Source organism: Ailuropoda melanoleuca, chromosome 1 (assembly GCF_002007445.2).
Source record: "Ailuropoda melanoleuca isolate Jingjing chromosome 1, ASM200744v2, whole genome shotgun sequence".
Taxonomy (NCBI): Eukaryota; Metazoa; Chordata; class Mammalia; order Carnivora; family Ursidae; genus Ailuropoda; species Ailuropoda melanoleuca.
In genome coordinates, this window is record NC_048218.1 from 171,700,376 (window position 1) to 171,721,188 (window position 20,813).

Consider the following 20,813-nt stretch of genomic DNA (forward strand, 5'->3'; position numbering starts at 1 on the left):
TTAGGAATTTAAGAAGAGTATGATACAAATAAAGCTAATCTACTAATTATGTGTGGTGCTCTTTTGCTGACTTCCTCTTTCATTTTAGATAATGAAAGAAATCCAAGAACATAAAATTAAAATATATGAATTTCCAGAGACGGATGATGAAGAAGAAAATAAGCTTGTTAAAAAGATAAAGGTAGGTTTATTCCCATATGTACACTAAAATGTTTTAGGGCCTTAAAACCACTGAAATATCTGCTGAAAAGATAAAAAATATCAGTTTTAAGTAGTTGGCTTACAAAATGAATAGGGAGATTATTCACTGTTGAATTCAACTTTGCAATTAACTTTGTTGATTGGCTGTTATATGTAATAAGACGTGGAATAGAGAGATGAATAGCATAATCTCTGTTTTATAATCTCTGTCTTCAATTTTCAGTTAAGGTTTTATATTATGTAATTTTCCTCCTTAAAAAAAACAGGTAATGAGAAAGGAGGATTTGTTCCTAAGTACTGCTATGCATAGTCTTTAAGAGCCAGACAAAAATGTTTTCTTTTGTCTTTTTATAAAAAAAACCCCAAAACCTATACCAACATAATTTTCTCTTTTTTAATTTATAATCATTCCTAAGTACCCTGAACCTAAAAATGATGTATTAATTAATGGCATTATTTATGCAAATAATTATCTTGAAATAATGAAATACATATACCTGACCAATGAAGAATTTCTGTGGTTTTATAAAATAGTCATATATTTTATATATTCTTAAATATTTCTGGAAGCTACAAGAATTTTGAAAGATTGTACTCTAAATTAGTCTAGATGAATACAAATCCAGTCCTCCAGAGCTGGAGTTCCACAGGTAGAGTTTAGCACCTGTAATATTCCCTGCTTCCAGGGCTATTAGGGTTGATTTGTGATTAGATAGGCAGGCTTGTCACAAGCCTCATTTTTTCCCTCTAACTGCTAATATGTTTTTTACCCTTTTAATTTTTTCAATATGGGATAGTTTCTTTTGGAGATGATCTTTTTAACAGATACTTTGATGAGTGGAGTATATATGCCTTCGTATTCTTAAATTTTCAGAGAAAATATAGTTTTATTCATTGTTTACATTGATGAGAATACCGTGTAATGACAATTTTAATAATAAATAGTAATTGTGAATGGCCTATAAAAGTAAATACAGAAACTGTCAAGGTAGTTTTTTTGGTAATGTGTTGAGTAATGTAAATTTCTTTATTCTTGAATTTGTGAGGACTACAGAGATATATTTGAACAAGAATACTTTGTTTTATAGGACCGTTTACCTCTCGCTGTGGTAGGTAGTAATACTATCATTGAAGTTAATGGCAAAAGGGTCAGAGGAAGGCAGTATCCTTGGGGTGTTGCTGAAGGTAAGGTTTTCTTCATTTGGTAAAAAATTTGTATTTCACATTGATATATTCTAGATTTTCAGATAGTTCTGTATTCAGTTTCATTTAGCCTCATATGGTCATAAGTACATTCCAGTTTCTCAGACCTTGTGTTCTACCAAGTCAGACAAGTATGTGTTAAATCCTAATTGTAGTACTTTCCAAGTCACTTGTCAGTATCCTCCAACCCATCATTAAATCTACTCCTTTTTTCTTGTTTGAAAACATACCTACAGTACAAGAATTCTTTACCTGGGGCCCAAAGGTTGCTAAGAAGGGATCTAATAAATCTTCTGAAATTGAAAATAATTTCAGAGAAAAGGACTCTCACTTTTATCTGAGTCTTAGACGGGTCTGGGACCCTCAAGAATTATTGAGAACAACTTTCATTTTACACCAAATTAAAACATTATTTCATGGGGCGCCTGGGTGGCTCAGTCGTTAAGCGTCTGCCTTCGGCTCAGGGCATGATCCCAGAGTCCTGGGATCGAGCCACATCAGGCTTCTCCGCTGGGAGCCTGCTTCTTCCTCTCCCACTCCCCCTGCCTGTGTTTCCTCTCACTGGCTGTCTCTCTCTCTCTCTCTCTCTCTCTCTCTCTGTCAAATAAATAAATAAATAAATAAATAAATAAATAAATAAAATCTTAAAAAAAAAAAACACATTATTTTATAATACCTTTCCTTGGGATAAAAGTCATCTTTTCTTGGCATCACATCTTTAGAGTAAAAAAAAAAAAAAATTCACTGTTAAGAGATTACTGATTTTTTAAGGAGTTTTAAATACCGGTAAAATCTTAGTTTATAGCATCAGACCTCGGAAGTCGTCTTGGCAATAGACACGTTTCCCCAAATTTGTGTTTATTGTATTGGTTTGGCCTAATATTTAATCTTCTGTGTTATAGTAACTTGGAAGCAAGATTGAGTCATGATGTTTTATCTACTTGCTATTAGTTTGAAAAATTCTGTAATTTTTAGCAGATTGTTCCAAGTTACTGTCCTTATCAGCAGTTTTCCTTCTCAGTGAGAGACTGTACTCGTTCCCAGCTGTCATCCCCTAGTAACCTTCAGTTGCTGAGCTGAGGCTTTAGAACTTTAAAATTCCTAGGAAATATGTGCTGATGAAATTGCTTTATTTCTCTAGTTTTAGTTACCCCCCCACCAGAATGTTGTTATTAGTGATTCATTTTTTAAAAATAAAGAACCTGAAGGTTCTTGACTCACGTTTTTATTTTGGCCACCTTAAGGAGGCTTTTCTAAAGTGATTCCTCCTCACTCCAACACTGAGGTTTTAAAATACATTTTATTATGGAATAAATATAGTCTTTTACAAATGAATACACCATCTCCTCTTTCAAAATTTCAAAATTGTTTGTTAATGGAGAGCTTATTTATTGAGGATTATACTACAATAAGTAATATTATAGTACACTTATTCGGCGTGCCCTTAAATTAAGTACTACGTTACAGTGTTTAAACTGCAATGAAAAGTTTTGATCTAATGAAAAGTTAATGAAATTTTGCATATTCTCTCATTGTTACCCCCCCAATATTCTGTGAAATTTCCTTTGAAAAGACTTGGTTTAGTAGAAATAACGTATGTGTTTTTTTTTTTAATAGTTGAAAATGGTGAACATTGTGATTTTACAATTCTAAGAAATATGTTGATAAGGTAAGTTTGAGCAGTGATGAAAATAACAAGTGTTTTTCTTTCTCAAAATAAAGTTGGATTTATTTTTTGACTTCTATAAATATAGCTGATTTAAATTGGTATCTTCATTCTAGCACTCAGGTAAGCACTGCTTGGAGACAACTTGGATTATTTTGCCAAGGTTTTAAAGTTGTTAGCAAAAATACAAAGTAAGCTGTGTTGCTAGAGATGTATAGGAAAATGAGTCTCTTTATTGTTAATAGTAAAAGAGGAAAGGAAAAGAAGAGGCTTTTGCTCTTTCATGTGAAAAACTTGGGAAAACTATGGAAGGGAAGGCTAGGTTTTGAGTCAAAGGCTAGATTTTGAATGTTAAGTGGGGCATTTTTGGTACTGGAATACAGTGAACAAAACTGATCTTCCTCCTAGGCAAGAAAACATTACTTCTAAATTGTACCTTGTACAGCTGATGAAAGAGAAGGAAAGCCTGTGAGAGTAGGACAATGAGCTAATCCTGATTAGAGGACTGGGACTTGAGTTAAAAAAACAGCAGCAGAGAGGAAGCCAGAGACATTAGTGGGCAAGAAACAGAAAGGGCATCAAAATGAACTTTAGTGTTTTCATGTTGAGATAAACTCCTTCCTCTTGCCACCTCATAACCCTTTCCCCACTTCTCTCCAGCCCCATCTTGCTTGCTTCTCCAGGCCGTCACCACATATTCCCTTCAACCGCCAGTTTCCCAGTACACAAGAGTATCTTTATCTATGTCGATGTATTAACGTGCATATTGATGATAATTGGAAGCTACAAAACAGTGAGGTTACCTTATGAGTGAGGGGGGGAATTTAAGTGAGTCAGGCTGCTACCTCAAGAAGTACACTAAATATCAGTAAAATTTGAAATCAAAGATATTGCCATGTAATTAGTCTTTGTTAAAGAAGCTCATAGCCAGGTGTTTTTGGTAGGAAGTAGATGATAGGATTGATTCAGCAGTTGGGGTTACCAGGCCTTACACATTGAAAGAACAGATGCATACGAGAGGGAGGGGGGTCATTTGTCTCAGCTTTGAGAATATAGCATTTCAGTTTCCATTATGAACTGTTCCCCTTCTCTTCCGTTCTTAAGATGTAACTTCAAAAGAACTAATAATTGCTTACAACAGTATATATGTAGGGAATGTTTTATAAATATTAATTGTCAGTGCATTCTCTCTGATATTATTCTTTTCCTCAATTTTAAATCCCCTATGCAGCTTGCCCAGTGCTCGACACAGTGGTATTCTATAACTTCGTCTTGTGTATTTTTAAAGTATGCAATCAATAATTGCCTGCATAGCTAAAGTACTATAGAAGGGAAGGCTAGTTACTGAGCCAGAAGCTATACTTTGAACATTTGAAGGTGCATGGCCTGGCAGCTGGTGAGTAGTACTCACTAATATAAAAGGATTACAGAGCAAATGGACCGTTCCTGCACGAGGATTAAGCATAGGAGAGCTGTAAGACAGTCTTACATGTATGAAAATACAAAAAAATTCTGAAGTTACATAATATAAAGCAGATGTATGCCATGAAATGAATACTTAGATATGTTAAAGGAATTCAGAGTAAGTGGTATATTTCATGGAGTGGGTCAGATAAGAAAGGGTTCATAGAAATAGATGTCTTAACATAGATTAGGATAAATGCAGTCATTCAGTGATGATTGTGAGATTGTGAGTGGTCCTGTTTAATATTTTTATCTCTGAGTAGGATGAAGACCTTGCTTTCAGCTCCTTAAGGTAGATGGTTAGGTGATCTTACTTAATGAGAAATTTATTTGTTCAATTTGCTGCAGCACATTTGTTTTTTTTTCCTAAAGCATAAATGTTCACTTTGCTTGATGGTTTTACTTTGCTTCTCACAAGTTTTCATTTACAGTTTTTACATTTAAGTGTGTAAAACATCCTTGAAGAGTATTATAATCTGAAAATGAAAAGCTTGGGGCACCTAGGTGGCTCAGTCAGTTGGGCGTCTGCCTTTGGCTTAGGTCATGATCCCAGGGTCCTGAGATTTAGCCCCACATCGGGGGCTCCCTGCTCAGTGGGGAGTCTGCTTCTCCCTCTACCTCTCCCCGTCCCCCTTTCTCTCACTTTCTCTCAGATAAATAAATAAAATCTTTAAAAAAAATGAAAAGCTTAAGAATATTCTATTACTTTTCTTTATAAGTTTGGAGTAGAGGTAAGAAAGATACATATTTAATGTAGCTCATGTGTTTAAAGGTACCTAGTAGATATTTAATAAATACTGAAAGGAAGGAAATAGAAACACCAGTATTCCAGATGTCTATAAATTCTAAGTAATTGAAATCTTGATTAAATCAGATTAAAGTTAGGAGTGGTTGCTTGTGTGAAGGACCCAAGTTCAAGGAAGTGTCATTTTGCTCATTAAGAGAACTGGCTATTGCAAACAAACCAAGGAAGACCATGGAAAGGGAGAAAACTTGATACAGATATTTTCAAGGTGTGGTGGTGGACAGTGCAGAAATCAAATAGAAAAAGAAAACAGTAGGAGAGAAGAGAGGGCTGTGATATCAGCAGGGGGATGTGGACAAGATGAAGAAGTTTCTGAAACTGGAGAAAACTATTGCTAATTATTGATTTTAAGAGTGGAGGACTGAGTCAAATCTTAAAAAAATAAAGTGAAGCATGTTTAAATAAGTGGAAATAAAGCCTTTTATAACCTGAAAAAAAATCAGAAGTAGGTAATTATAAAGAAGATTTTATTTTAGTGAAAGAAAAAAAATCTTTCATTGTCTGAAATGTTAGATAGCATTAACAAAAGTAGCTTAAACAATAAGTCCTCCTTATTTTTATTTCATGCATCTTGTATTTCAGCTATTAAGTGTTCCACCTCAGGTCCTTTAGTGATTTTTCAGTGATTCACTGTTGAGGTAATCTATATGTAAAATTACAAAACACTTATTTTATATTGGCACAGTTACTTGTTTTTATTCTCTACTTAGAGTGGTAACAGTAATTTATTCCAGAAAATCAAGGTTTACCTTACCTCAGCTTTAATGTTTAGTTACGGATTAAGGGTCTTTTTTTTTTTTTTTTTAATTTATTTTTTTGACAGAGAGGGCCCAAGTAGGCAGAGGGAGAGGGGAGAAGCAGGCTCCCCACTGAGCAGAGAGCCTCGATCCCAGGACCCTGCAATCATGACTTGAGCTGAAGGCAGAAGCTTAACCGACTGAGCCACCCAGGCCCCTCTTAAGGTCCTGTTATGTGCTGTCTGTATCAAGAGTACAAAAAGTGATGGCAAAAATGTTTGTTATAAAGGGGAGCTTACAGTAAAATTGAAGAAGTTGTATGGTGTTACCCATAACATATACAGGTACCAAAAAATGAGTGACAACCAAGGAGAAGATTGTCACGAGTTAGAGTGACTTGATTTCAAGGCTGGAAAGAGAGCTTCCAAACAGTAGGACTCTTAAATTTGAAGAGTCAGTGACAGATTAGTGTGAGCTCTTCACTCTCAGCCAGTGCATATGCTGGGAATAAGGAGCTGCCTGACTTGACTGAAGTGTAAAGGGATAGTGGCCATGGAGAAGATAAATTCTTCAAGGAACAGAGCATAAAGGAACATGAGACTTGTGGAAAACCCAGACTTAAAGTACTCCTTAGGATGAGTAAACTGTCAGAGAACTGCATGGAAATGTCTGTTAATAGGAGATAAATTAGAGTAATTGAAAATCACTTTCTGTTCACAATGGAAAGTAATAGTGAATGTTTTCTGGATATCCGGAAGAGTAAAAACAGTACACCTCAGGGCGCCTGAGCGGCTCAGTCGGGTAAGTGTCCAACTCCATCTCAGCTCTGGTCTTGATCTCGGGTCCTCAGTTCAAGCCTTGTGATGGGCTCCACATTGGACGTGGAGCCTACTTTAAAAACAAAAAACAGTACACCTTTTTGTTTGTTTCCTGGAAGGGAGGTGGAGGATGACAGAGGCAGGCATGGATGATATGAGAAAAGGGAGAATCAGACGTTACAGAGTACTGCCCCTCCAGGTGTGTCCTTTCCCTGATTTGGTAAAGAATATCATAGAGCAGCTCAGTGTCTTTAGCTTTTAGAATATTTAAGGAATGAGGAAATTGTCTCATGTATAGTTTATTTCATATATGTATTGATTTTATATATAATAGAAATACTGTGAGCAAAATTCATTTAACCAAAATACCACATTCACTGAACAGTTTGAAGAAACAGAAATTTACTCTAAATTATTTTCCTCAGTTTGAATCCAACTTGATAAGTGATCTAAAGTGTTCATATGTATTACCTTAGTAAAAACTCAATAATAAAGACAACCAGTTTCTTTTAGGTTTTATGAGTTTCGGCAAGAGTTAATCTCCTTTCTCTAGTAAAATAAAATATATACTATAAATACTCTTCTGAGGAAATGGGATCCTTTAGTAACTGCTTTGAGAAGATTTATAACTCTTACACTCTCGTTTGGAACCTAAATATCTATTGGTTTCAAGTTTAGCATGTCGTATCTTGCTCTACCTTGAGTGTAAATGAAGACAGAGGAATGCTCTTCCTTAAGAATAGTCTTTTGCTTGTTTTAAGTCTAGAAATTTTTGTTTTGGCAAAATTTTGAATTTACATCAAAGCTTTCTTCATAGAAGCAAACTGTTATTTATTTATGACAGAACACACATGCAAGACTTGAAAGATGTCACTAATAATGTACACTATGAGAACTACCGAAGCAGAAAACTGGCAGCTGTGACTTATAATGGAGTTGATAATAACAAGAATAAAGGGCAGCTTACCAAGTAAGTATACGTTGTTTCCTCCAGAAAAGTATCATTCATGTAGTAAATAATCATATTGTTACATCTTCATCAAATTCTTCTTGGCTACTCAATAGAAAATTGGGATAATATTCTTTATGTACAATAGCAGAAATTTATTGTTGAGCATTGTTTTGGCAGTTTTATATTTTACTGTTTGTCACAGGAAGTGTTTTATTACCTTGTTCCTTAAGTGAAAGAGCCATGCATTCTCTTCTGGTCATTTGCCATCGTATTTGTAGTCCATATACCACACATTTAATAGATCCGCAATTAGAAATCAAATGGCTCCTTTTGCAAATACATTTTTTGAAGTTTTTGTTTTAATTCCAGTTCGTTAACATACAGTGTTATATTCATGTCAGGCGTACAATATAGTGATTCAGCAATTCCATACATCACCCAGTGCTTACCATGACAAGTGCACTCCTTAATCCCCATCACCTATTTTACCCATCCCCCCACTCACCTCTCCTCTGGTAACCATCAGTTTGTTCTCTGTAGTTAAGAGTTTGTTTCTTTGTTTGTCTCACTCAATCTCTCTTTCTTTTTTTCCCTTTGCTCATTTGTTTCTTAAATTCCACATATGAGTGACATCATGTGGTATTTGCCTTTTTCTGACTGACTTATTTTGCTTAGCATTATACTCTTTAGCTCCATCTCTATCGTTGCAAGTGGCAAAATTTCATTCTTTTTTATGACTGAATAATAAACCCCTGTATCTTTTTTTATCCATTCCTCTGTGGGTGGACACTTGGGCTGCTTCCGTATCTTGGCCATTGTAAATAATGCTGGTATAAATGTAGGGGGTGCATGTAACTGTAAATTCTTTTTTTTTTTTTAAGGAAAGAGAACAGTTACTACCGAGATCTCTTAACCCATTTTACTTTTAAGATAGACATCCTGTACTCTCTTTAAGGAGACTAAATACAGAGCTTCTACCTTTTATCATGTCGGTTTTGAATAAACCATTTAGTAGTAGAGTTTTCACTAATACTGCATAGAAACAAGGGACAGGACCAAACAAAAGGAATATTTAGGCGAGTGTAGTCTTGGTTACCTTCTCCATCCCTATTCTGTATTTCCAGGGAGTAAATTAGCTTGAGTCTGGATTTCTTCTCTTGGTTGTTAAACTAGTACGAGTGACTGACAAGTGCGTAGCTTCGCCTTACTAAGCTAGTATATATCTCAAGCTGTGGTGGTTTATGATGGGGTAGGAAAATGAGATGTGCGAGGAGGACTGTGAGTTAGCTGGTGTAATTCTTGGTAACAGTACCTGTGCCCTATTTTTCCTTTATTTGGGACTGTTGAAGATCATAAATATTAATGCAAACCATTTTAACAATTGTGTACATTTGTAGCCAGTTGTTATCTACTGTTAGAGGATAATCCTGAAGGATCATCTGTACAAATAATGGAAAAGGCAAGTTTTGCAAAATAGCAGCGTAGTACTGTGTTTTTTAGAGTTCAGCATTCCTTATATTGGAAAAGAAGAGTGTTCTTTTTTTCTTTTTTAGTTACATCTCCACAGTGGCCCTAAATTCCAGAAGAAAGCAGGGCGCCTGGGTGGCACAGTCGTTAAGCGTCTGCCTTCGGCTCAGGGCATGATCCCGGAGTTCTGGGATAGACCCACGTCAGGCTCTTCTGCTGGGAGCCTGCTTCTTCCTCTCCCACGCCCCCTGCTTGTGTTCCCTCTCACGCTGGCTGTCTCTCTCTCTTAAATAAATAAATAAATAAAATCTTTAAAAAAAAAAATTCCAGAAGAAAGCAAACAAAGCATTAACAGTCACTGGCAGTCACAGTCGGTTCTCTTTTAAAACTGATCTTAGATCTAATTCTATGTTTATTTCCTTCTCTATTTTTCTAATGATGTTGGGGTCATAGACCCTTTGGATTAGATTTCTTCTTATATTGTTACTTAATTTTGAATTTCTCCTTATGCTATTAATATGCTTATATTTGAGGAACTTTACTGATCAATTCCTAGGTTTTCTGGTTTCAACAATCTGCTGAGAGTGATTGTTAAAAAGGTAATTTTCTAGGTTTAATCATTGGCAGAATTTTTTTTTTAATGATTTTTTTATTATATTATGTTAGTCACCATACAGTACATCCCTGGATTCCGATGTAAAGTTCGATGCTTCATTAGTTGCGTATAACACCCAGTGTACCATACAATACGTGCCCTCCTTACCACCCATCACCAGTCTATCCCATTCCCCCACCCCCCTCCCCTCTGAAGTCCTCAGTTTGTTTCTCATAGTCCATAGTCTCTCATGTTTCATTCCCCCTTCTGATTACCCCCCCTTTCTTTATCCCTTTCTTCCCCTACCAATCTTCCTAGTTCTTATGTTCCATAGATGAGAGAAAGCATATGGTAATTGTCTTTCTCTGCTTGACTTATTTCACTTAGCATTATCTCCTCCAGTGCCGTCCATGTTGCAGCAAATGTTGAGAATTCGTTCTTTCTGATAGCTGAGTAATATTCCATTGTATATATGGACCACAGCTTCTTAATCCAGTCATCTGTTGAAGGGCATCTCGGCTCCTTCCATGATTTGGCTATTGTGGACAATGCAGCTATGAACATTGGGGTGCATATGGCCCTTCTCTTTACTACGTCTGTATCTTTGGGGTAAACACCCAGTAGTGCAATGGCTGGGTCATAGGGTAGTTCAATTTTTAACTTTTTAAGGGACCTCCACACTGTTTTCCAGAGTGGCTGTACCAACTTGCATTCCCACCAACAATGTAGGAGGGATCCCCTTTCTCCACATCCTCTCCAACAATTGTTGTTTCTTGCCTTGTCTATTTTTCATTGGAAGAAATTCTGATTCAGTAGATGTGGGTTGGACCTGAAAGCTTGTATTTTTAATAAGTATCCTATATGGTCTTGATACAGGTGATTAGTCAGTGTATACTTTGCAAATCACTGACTTTTAGGAATTTATTACTGCTGCTTTAAAAATTGATTTCGTTAGTATTTCAACATGTGTTTATATTTAAAATACAAGATTCTATTTGAGGTGAGGTTCAGTGCATTAGAAAAAGACTTTTATCTATTTCTTTTTAGCAAAATTTGTATCAGGCTACTTTATTTAGCACAAAAACATAAGGATCCACCAAAGTAAATATTGTTCATAATTTCCTAATCCATTTTAAATGCATTTCACTAGCTTATGGACTTTTTAACTGTTTAAAAGAAAAACGTGAGTAATTAAAGCCACCGATAATTTTATATGTGAAAAGGAAATGTACTGTCAGTACCTGTTTTTCACTAAATGTATGCAGTTAGTGTTTGATTTTTTTCTTCTACGCATTTTTTCATGTCCTATAAATAAAGAATTGTTTCCATATTTCAAATATAAGGCTTTTAAAATAGTGCTATTGCGATATTTCTGCTGTTGGATTCAAGTAAGGCAATTCAGAGAAAAATAGTAAACCTTACAGTGTTGTTAAAAGTTCTTTTACATAAATAGAATTCCAGTGTGGATTACTTGAGTTAAACTATAACCCAGGCAAAAACATAAAAAGTAGAATACTGTTGGATATGTGTTTTTTAATGAAATGAATCATGTCCAGACTTTGTGAAAATGATAAAAATGTTTGTACTGCTAAAAAGCAAATTGCCCCAGGTGTTAGTATATTACTTTGTGTTAATAGTCAGTAGGAAAGTATGTTTAAAGATTGGACTAAATGGAGAGTGGCATGATTAAAATAGATATTGATATGATTTATTACATTAGGTTTTTACTACTTTATTGAATAATATACTGAATCTGAAAGAAGTCACTTGGAAGTTTGATCCATTGGTTGTATCTTACATTATCTTGAAAATGTTAGCAATTTCAGAAAGCATTTCAGCTGAATTTTTTGTTGTTTAAATCAGTATCAACAACTTATGGTGCTTTAGCTGATGTGGAAGTGCTGTAAGCTAAGGATTCCTCCCTGTGTAACTGAAAAGAATGGCTATTATTTAAATATGTGATACAAGCAAATATGAGTTTAGGCTTCTTAGTGATGTTCTAGTTGTATTGCTCTCAAGGGACTCTTCCCTCCATAGCAGTGTATCCTTTGATAATATTCACAGGAAGAGGTTGAGGTTGTGGGGGTGGTGGTTGGAATGGAAGAGGCAGAGTCATTAAACAAAAATTGCCACTTCTCCAACCACCTCCCTCTACCATGAATCTGAACTCAGAGCACCCCCGCATGGACCCAAATACTGCATTTCTAACACCTAACATCACAGTTCGCCCTTAATAGAAGCATATTTAATACTGGGAGATACACTCTGTGGGATTATGTTATAGTACTTTGATTAATCACTGAGGGAGATTGCTCTCCTGTCACCTGGAGGTTTTTACACCTCCAGATACACCTGGCACAGTGTACCTCAAGTAAGGGCTGGTTAAGAGGGAGTAGGTCTGTCTTCTTGAAAGTGAAAAATGGGCTATCTGTAACTTGGAAGTTTTCAGGCAGATCACTTTAGGCAAGACCTTGTATAGAAATTGATTCTCTTACAATTGCACAGGCTCAAGTAATTCTTGGAAGTCTTCATATAAATATAGAGAACCCAGTTTGAAGACCACTGAACTGGACAATCTCTTTGGTCCTTAAAAAAAGAAAGGTGGTCATTTTATCACTTCATCATGTTGCATGGTCTCTAAATAGCATCTGCAGGCAATTTGAAGAAGAAATAAAATTGATAATAAGGACATTTACTTATCTACTGATTGCTGATGGACCTATGTTTTTTTCATTGCCCTCATACAATATTTATACATATACAAATCTATTAAAAATTTACAGTCATATTTACCTTTGTATGGTAGTATATACTCCACAATGTGCTAATCACATTTTAGTTTTAGAGTATAAGCTATTTTTTTATTTTTTATTTATTTATTTTTAAAGATTTTATTTATTTATTCGACAGAGATAGAGACAGCCAGCGAGAGAGGGAACACAAGCAGGGGGAGTGGGAGAGGAAGAAGCAGGCTCATAGCGGAAGAGCCTGATGTGGGGCTTGATCCCACAACTCTGGGATCACGCCCTGAGCCGAAGGCAGACGCTTAACCGCTGTGCCACCCAGGTGCCCCTAAGCTATTTTTTTAAGTATTAGGTGGTGAACTAGGTTAATGAATCTTTTTTTTTTAAGATTTTATTTATTTATTTGAGAGAGATTGAGAGAAGGAGTGGGAGGAGGGGAAGGGGAAACGCAGACTCCCTGCAGAGCAGGGAGCCTCATGCAGACCCAATCCCAAGACCCTGGGATCATGACCTGAGCTAAAGGCAGACACTTAACTAACTGAGCCACCCAGGCACCCCATTAATGAATCTTATATTTAATTTTCTGCGGCAGTTTTGGGTGCACTGTAGAATATACTGAAAAATGGTTAAAAATATTTGGTTTGTGTATCTGAAAACGTGCCTTTCTGTTAGGTTAGTCGTCCTAGAATGATTATATTTGGAAGGCCCCTAAAATAAGATTTAGGCATCACATTGTACATCTTAAATTTATACAGTATTTTATGTCAGTTATATCTCAGTAAAGCTGGGAAGAAACCAAGATTTAGATTATGTGGTTAAAATCTGAAAAGTAGGTGAGCTTATCTCATCAAATACTAATTTCCCTCAAGGCCAAAGTCTGGAAGAGTGGGCACTATTCCTGGCAGCTATTCAGGTATTGCTTGTGTTTGGCAAAGAAAATATCAAGTCATCAATTGAAATACTTCTTAAATCCTCAGGGAGCGTGTATCTTGTTCACCCTGATTGGAGAGTTTGGAGGGTGGTAGGCAATTGGAAGTAACAGGGAGGTCAAGTTCCAGATAAAGAAAATTGAACAAGGGGTTGTAAAGGAAAAGGAAGAAGAATTAGCAATATCCAGATGGTAAATCTCTTAAAGGGAGGTGATCCCCAATAAGGGGAAGGTTAACTTATTATCTATTTATTTATTACTATTTTTTATAAACCTGCTTCAAATTCTTCCTTCCTTGGTCTTGTTTTGTATGTTTTACTTTAAATCAAATTTGATTGGTGACTCTTTTATGAACTGTTGTCTATCATTGGCACCAGTTATGACAGTTGGTATCTTATTCCAAGTTGGGCATACCCTGTTACCTCTTCCCCATATGTTATTTTTCTGTTTGTATAGCTTTCTCCATCTGTAAGCTTGAGAAACCAAATTTGATAACCAAATTCCTAGAAATGACTAAAAGTACAGGTTTCCAAAAGCTGATTCTCAGAAGTCTTTTGGTACATGACAGTTTTCATTAAAAGAGAAATAAAGACAATTTTCTGAAATTTTCCAGAGTTTTTTTAAAAAATTACATTTATTCAGTTGTATCTTTTACTCTTTGTTAAAATGTCCTTTCATGAAAATAAAATGATAATGAATATTGCTTTATGTTTGGCTATAATGTTCTCATGTGGCAAAATGAAGTGTTGGTATAGTTTCCCAAAATTTTGGAAATTTTTTTGTTCTTTGAAATCTATCTAAATGAAATTCCTTTGAAAATTTTTGTGTGACAGTTACTACATGTCTGTGTACATAGTGGCCTACTAACCATTGGGGCAAAAAGTATGTGAATGTATTTGTTTAATGTGTTCTTCAGGAAAGACCACACATAATTTAAGTGAAATGTGGTTGTCTTCTGTTATACTCAAAATGTGGGTTGTGTAACACAGCTACAGTAGAACCTTACTAGATCAGCCTTCTGTGGTCCTTGCTGTGATTTTGCTGTTTGTCACATGAAAGGGTAAGTCATCTGGTGGCTTTCAGGAACTATAACCCTTTAAAGAGATCCCTAGAAGGAGTTATGTTAAATCTTCATGGATTTAGCGAGATATGCAGGTTATGTTACACTTTTTTGTTTTTCTTTTCTTTTCTTTTCCTTTTTTTTTTTTTTAAGGATTTTATTTATTTATTTGACAGAGAGAGAGACAGCCAGCGAGAGAGGGAACACAAGCAGGGGGAATGGGAGAGGAAGAAGCAGGCTTCCAGCAGGGTGCCCGATGTGGGGGCTCAATCCCAGGACCCTGGGATCACGCCCTGAGGTGAAGGCTCAACGACTGAGCCACCAGGCACCCCTACCTTTTCATTTCTTTGGCTCAGTTGCTTTAAATTTCTCTGAGAAGCTTAAGTGTATAAGAGTTAGCCTATCTGTGTGTGTAAAGAGGAGTTTCCATGAAAAGGCAGCTAGGCTGTAATATAATTTAAATGCTTTTTCCAGCCATCTAGTAAAAAGGTTTTATTTGGAAAAAAATGTTTAATGTGATGAAAAAAAATGACCCTTCTTCCTGCATTTTCTACATTGTAAGCATAATTTTGTATTACAGTTTTTTAAATACCACTTTAATAAAGATGACTAAAAATGAGGTGCTAATTTAAAAATTAAAGAGATTTAGAAGATCATTTTTACTGGTGAGAGGCTTCAAAAAATCCATTTTAGATATATATATATATGACCATTTTTTTTTAATAACACTGGAAAATCATTTCATTTGGTCAGACAAGGCTGAAAAGCTTAAAGTATCTCAATATGAAATACTGCATAGTTGTTTTTGAAAGTACACATATTTAAATAGGTCTAGAAATTTGAGCAGCCTGTCAGAAGATAATTACACAGCATGTTTATTTTCATAATGATTTGGTATAGTAATTACTAACAGTAATTTGGGGAAAAAATTAACTAGCTTTAACAAATTTTGCCATAAACTTATGTTTTAGGGCACATACTTTAATTACTTAATTGTGAAATCTCTGAATTTGCCTTTAATTGTTGCTTTTAGTGTGGTTTGCTGTTAGTGTTCTAAGTCTCTTTTTTTACTCTGTTATATATGACACTGTTGAAGGCATAAGTGGCTATTTGTTTTTCCAAAGACTTAAGCAGTTTTAGGATGTAGAGACATTTAATATTTAAATTTTGAATTTAAAAGCAAATTTCAAAGCATAGCCTGTTGGTCTGTAGTCTTCTATTTTCCCTCTCGAGCTATTTAAATAGAAATCTAGATGACAATGTTAACTTTTGGTTAGTTGGTAACCTTTTCATGTGCAAATTATACAATAAATTCTTTAAATGAATTACCTTCTTCCTCCGAAGGATAAAATTAAATGAACATTGTATTGATAGATTATTATAAGTAAGAATATATATTAAATTTTAAAATCACTCTGAGTTTCTAATTTAATATGTTTACAGTGTCGAGCTGTTGTTTTCAAATTGCAACAGTATTGTTGAATAATCTCTCTCTTTTTTTTTTTTTTTTTTTTTAAAGATTTTATTTATTTACTTGACAGAGATAGAGACAGCCAGCGAGAGAGGGAACACAAGCAGGGGGAGTGGGAGAGGAAGAAGCAGGCTCATAGCACAGGAGCCTGATGTGGGGCTCGATCCCATAACGCCGGGATCACGCCCTGAGCCGAAGGCAGATGCTTAACCGCTGTGCCACCCAGGCGCCCCTGAATAATCTCTCTTGCTCAAACATACATATTCAGTTAACATTGTCAACTAAAAAAATAGTTACTAGATTATTTCTTTTCTAGAGTCTAAAACGTTTTTGTGGGGGTGGGAGAAGTGAGGTTTATAGACTCTTTCAAAATCTAACAAAAGCTTTGGACCCTCTTACCAGAAAATGCTTGCATGGACACACAAATTTGGTATGTCATTTTAGGGGATTCAGTGGCACTCTGCCCAAGAGATTGGAAGCCCCTGTATTAAAAACACCTGCCATAAGGATGAGAACCATGTTATCAGGAAAGACCCTAACTTTTAATGAAATAATGTTATTTATATTTAAAAATTTATTTTGGTTGACCTCACTTTTTGAATGCAAGTTTTTGTTCTAAGTTAATGTTTGGTTTAGTTTAATTTTCAGAACTTCTGATTAATTGCTTAGTTGTTAAAATATGCTTCAGGTTTTTAAGTTTACTTTTGGTGAAGAAATATCCTTTAGTTAACATTTTATTCGAATTTACAGTAACTACACAGATCTTGATCACAGTAGTACTTCATGTCTTTGTCCTCCCTTTTTGCTAAAAAAAAAAAATCAGTAGTCAATGTTCTGTCCTGTTGCTTTTATTTAATATATTCCATCTGGCTATCTTGTCCGCCTCCTTGATAGGGAAGAAGAGTGCTGTAAAAATACTCAGCCTCATAAGGAGGGAAGTCTACCATAATCAAAGTGTGTCACATTAACCCTTGAAGTTATAGGTGAAATCCAAGGCCTGATTTTGTTTTTGTTTGTAAGCCATAATTTAATTTCTTAAAGTGCTTTACTGAGATAAAATCCACCAATTTAAGATGTGCAATTCAGTGATCAAAGCCTGTTGATGTGGAGCCAAAATAAACGTTTCATCAACAAAGTCAAAGAGGGCATGTCTCTTTTAAGTTTTCCTGTGTGTTGAATAGTTTTCAAAGATCCTCAGTCATAGAGCACAGGTTTCTTTCCTCCCTGGGACTGTAGTGAGTTACTGATGCTTTGGCATTCACTTGTGTCTCTTTAAGTACACTAGCATTATGATAAAGCTCGTTTGCAATATTTTTCAACATGAAAATTTTGATCGAAATTGTGCAGAGATTTGAGCCTGTGGACTTTAATGTCAGAGTGAAATACTTACATTTAACTTTGCTTGTGTCTGTTTTCTGATATTTCAGAAGTAATTATCGGGGGTATTTATTTGCTTCTGATTCTCTCTCTTATGTATCATCTGCGTATGTGTTTTATCACCAGACATCTTTTTAAAATAAGATAAGAAATTAAGACAATGAAATATTTGAATTAGGTGGAATGAATTTCATGAGCAGTGAAATTATTATAAGTGGCGTAGAAATATTCTGCCTACCTAAATGAAAAACTTTCTAGGGATTGACTGGTAATCATTTCTAACATGGTAATTCAGTTACTGAGTTAAAAATATTCTACATATATTAACTTCATTAGCTCAGTTCCTTTTTTCACTTTAAAATTTTGTTTAAAGTACAATATTAAATAATTTTCTTCTCATTTTCCATTCTGTGAGTAAAATTTGGGAATGTTTACTTTACATTCTACAGTTTATTTTATTTTATTTTATTTCTTCTTTTTTTTCCTTCTACAGTTTGTCATCTTTAGATTTGATATGCACTAGGTTAAGAGAAACATCCTGCTAACAGTTGTTTTTTATATCTGTTTTCATAGTAATTATTCGTTAGAGATTCAAGTTTAAATATAAAACCTTATGGAAGGAAATTCTAGAGTATGAATATTTATAAATTGTAAAGCTTCTAAAGAATTTTTAATGCATTTATACATAAAACTTCAAATATGTGTTCTGTGTCATTTAAGGTGGTGTCAGAATAATTGAAAAATTATTTTCAAACTTATTTTCAAAGAACAATTTAATAATGGGATTTAGCATATCATTTGTTTTCATCACTGTTTCGGAGTTTTATATTGAATTCATATTTAGACTTTTGATGTTTATCCTTCATGTTCACAACAGGAGCCCTCTTGCACAAATGGAAGAAGAAAGAAGGGAGCATGTCGCGAAGATGAAGAAGATGGAGATGGAGATGGAGCAGGTGTTTGAGATGAAGGTCAAAGAAAAAGTTCAAAAACTGAAGGATTCAGAAGCTGAGGTAATCAGCCTAACATTTTCACATCTTATAGACACATTATTTCTTTTTAAAGTAATAATATCATCAATAGTATAGATAATAAAACCTTTCTGCACATATTTTTTCAAATTTAATATAATGCCCTAATGTAATAAAATGGAGAAGCACTTTGTCTATAATAATATATGCTTCAATATGTAACTGTTTGGCCATACATGTACTTTGTAGGAAGATATAGTAGAATACTTATAATGAATTATCAATTTTAATGAACAAACTACGAGAAATGAAATTATAAGCTATTTCATATATTCAAGGTAAGAAGAGTAAAGATCAGGAGTTTTGGGTATATGTAAGAATAAAAACTAGTATTAGAAAATAATAATAATAATAATAAACCAGAGTTGTTTGCGTATGAATGAGAGAACAAAAGAAAGAACTTTAACTGAACTAAGGGCTTGCCAGGATAAATTACAGAGGGCCAAAGGGGAGAAAACAGAAGGAATGTGATATTGTCGTAAATGAGTTGGGCATGTTTATAATATAGTGTCAGAGTAATTGCAGTGTTAGCAAATTGGTAGAGTAGTGACAAAGCATCCCAGCAAGCTTATCTACTACCTTGGATGCTGAGGCATACATTTAGTTTCTATAAATCAAAAAGACCTTGAAGACATTTCCTTACACTTCCTTCAAGAAGTGAAAGATGGAGGAAAAAAAACACTAATATGAGAATTGAGTAATAGTTGGTTTGATAGATATTAATATGAAATATTTTTATTTTTTTTATTTTTATTTTTTTAAAGATTTTATTGATTTATTTGACAGAGATAGAGACAGTCAGTGAGAGAGGGAACACAAGCAGGGGGAGTGGGAGAGGAAGAAGCAGGCTCTCAGCAGAGGAGCCTGACGTGGGGCTCGATCCCGGAACGCCGGGATCACGCCCTGAGCTGAAGGCAGACGCTTAACCGCTGTGCCACCCAGGCGCCCCTAATATGAAATATTTTTAAAATGACCTTTAATGTTAAAATTCAGTGAGACCCCTGTGTTTATATGTGGTTCCACTAATAATATTTGTATCTAAATGTATTAAAAGGGGTTTCAGATCTATTTTTGTTACATCCTTATGGTTGATCTCGTTGCTTTTGTAATTACTGCATAAAATACTGACAACCTCTTTGACTAAATAACCAAAAGTATTTTAATCCACTAAATAGAATGCATGGAGTGAGTAAAAATACTGAGTAATTTTGAGGAAATATTTGTATTCCACATTAGATTACTCTTAAATTACTAGGCTTTAAACATGCTCTCTTACTTAAAAAAAAAAAAAACAAAAAACAACCAGGGGCGTCTGGGTGGCTCAGCTGTTAAGTGTCTGCCTTCGGCTCAGGGCTTGATCCAAGGATCCTGGGATGGAGCCCTGCATCGGGCTCCTGCTCCACTGGGAGCCGCTTCTTCCTCTTCGCACTCCCCCTGGTTATGTTCCCTTCTCTCACTGGCTGTCTCTCTCTCTGTCAAATAAATAAGTAAAATCTTTAAAAACAACAACAACAACTTTGTTGTTACATTTGTCATAAACTTAATGCAGCAAAGATAGAATAGTTCCTTCTGGTTTGAGACTGCAAAGCACTGCAGGAATAGTATCCCTAGCATCTGTTATTAATAAGATGACATTTTAGAGATTAAGTTTAGTCTTTTTATTTATCAGCCTTTATTAACTCTGTCCATTTGAGTTTCTATCCTTTCACTAACTAGTGAGTAATCTGGAAAATCTGTAACAGGGGGAATAAAAGCAGGAATAATCAAGAGTCTGTTTGTATTACCTCTACACTTAGATTTCATTGAAAATCTAAAAGTAGTTGAATTTACATTTGCTATAGACATATTTTAGAAACTGCTCCTAAGAGTAAATGTTATAAACAAATAATTATGAAACTGTAGCTGAAAAACCCTTCAGGAGTTTTTATGATTTCTATGAGTGGTGAAAACAGAGTTTTGAGAAACTTAACTCTTTGAAGGATGAAATCTTAGCATTGGAAGAACCTATAAAGAGATCTGCCAAGTTTCTCCTAATACTGTAAGCCATCTAAGTATATTAATATATAGGTGAAGAGACCTATTTAACCTTGTTTTAATATAGTTTTTTCTCAAGTTAATTAGTGCTAGAAATGTTTGTTTAGGGCACAGCTGCTAATATCCAGCAGCATAGTGCATCAGGCACAGTACTAAGCATCCTTAATGTATTGTGTCATTAAATCCACACCATGACCCTATGAGGTAGATACTATTGTCCGTCTCCCTTTTTATAAATGAGAGGAAGGATAAATTAACTT

At 34.9% G+C, this 20,813-nt stretch overlaps 1 protein-coding gene across 3 annotated transcripts in view; it reads left to right on the forward strand.

The window, feature by feature from the left end:
• The window catches only part of SEPTIN7 (septin 7), a 116,302-nt gene that overhangs the window by 90,784 nt on the left and 4,705 nt on the right, over window positions 1–20,813 (forward strand). For all 3 annotated transcript variants that reach the window (XM_011224199.3, XM_002918653.4, XM_034670436.1), the window contains exons 8-12: window positions 89–181; window positions 1,290–1,386; window positions 3,022–3,073; window positions 7,739–7,864; window positions 18,366–18,501. In XM_011224199.3, coding sequence (XP_011222501.1) covers window positions 89–181; window positions 1,290–1,386; window positions 3,022–3,073; window positions 7,739–7,864; window positions 18,366–18,501 — 504 coding nt within the window. The remainder of the gene's footprint in view (window positions 1–88; window positions 182–1,289; window positions 1,387–3,021; window positions 3,074–7,738; window positions 7,865–18,365; window positions 18,502–20,813) is intronic.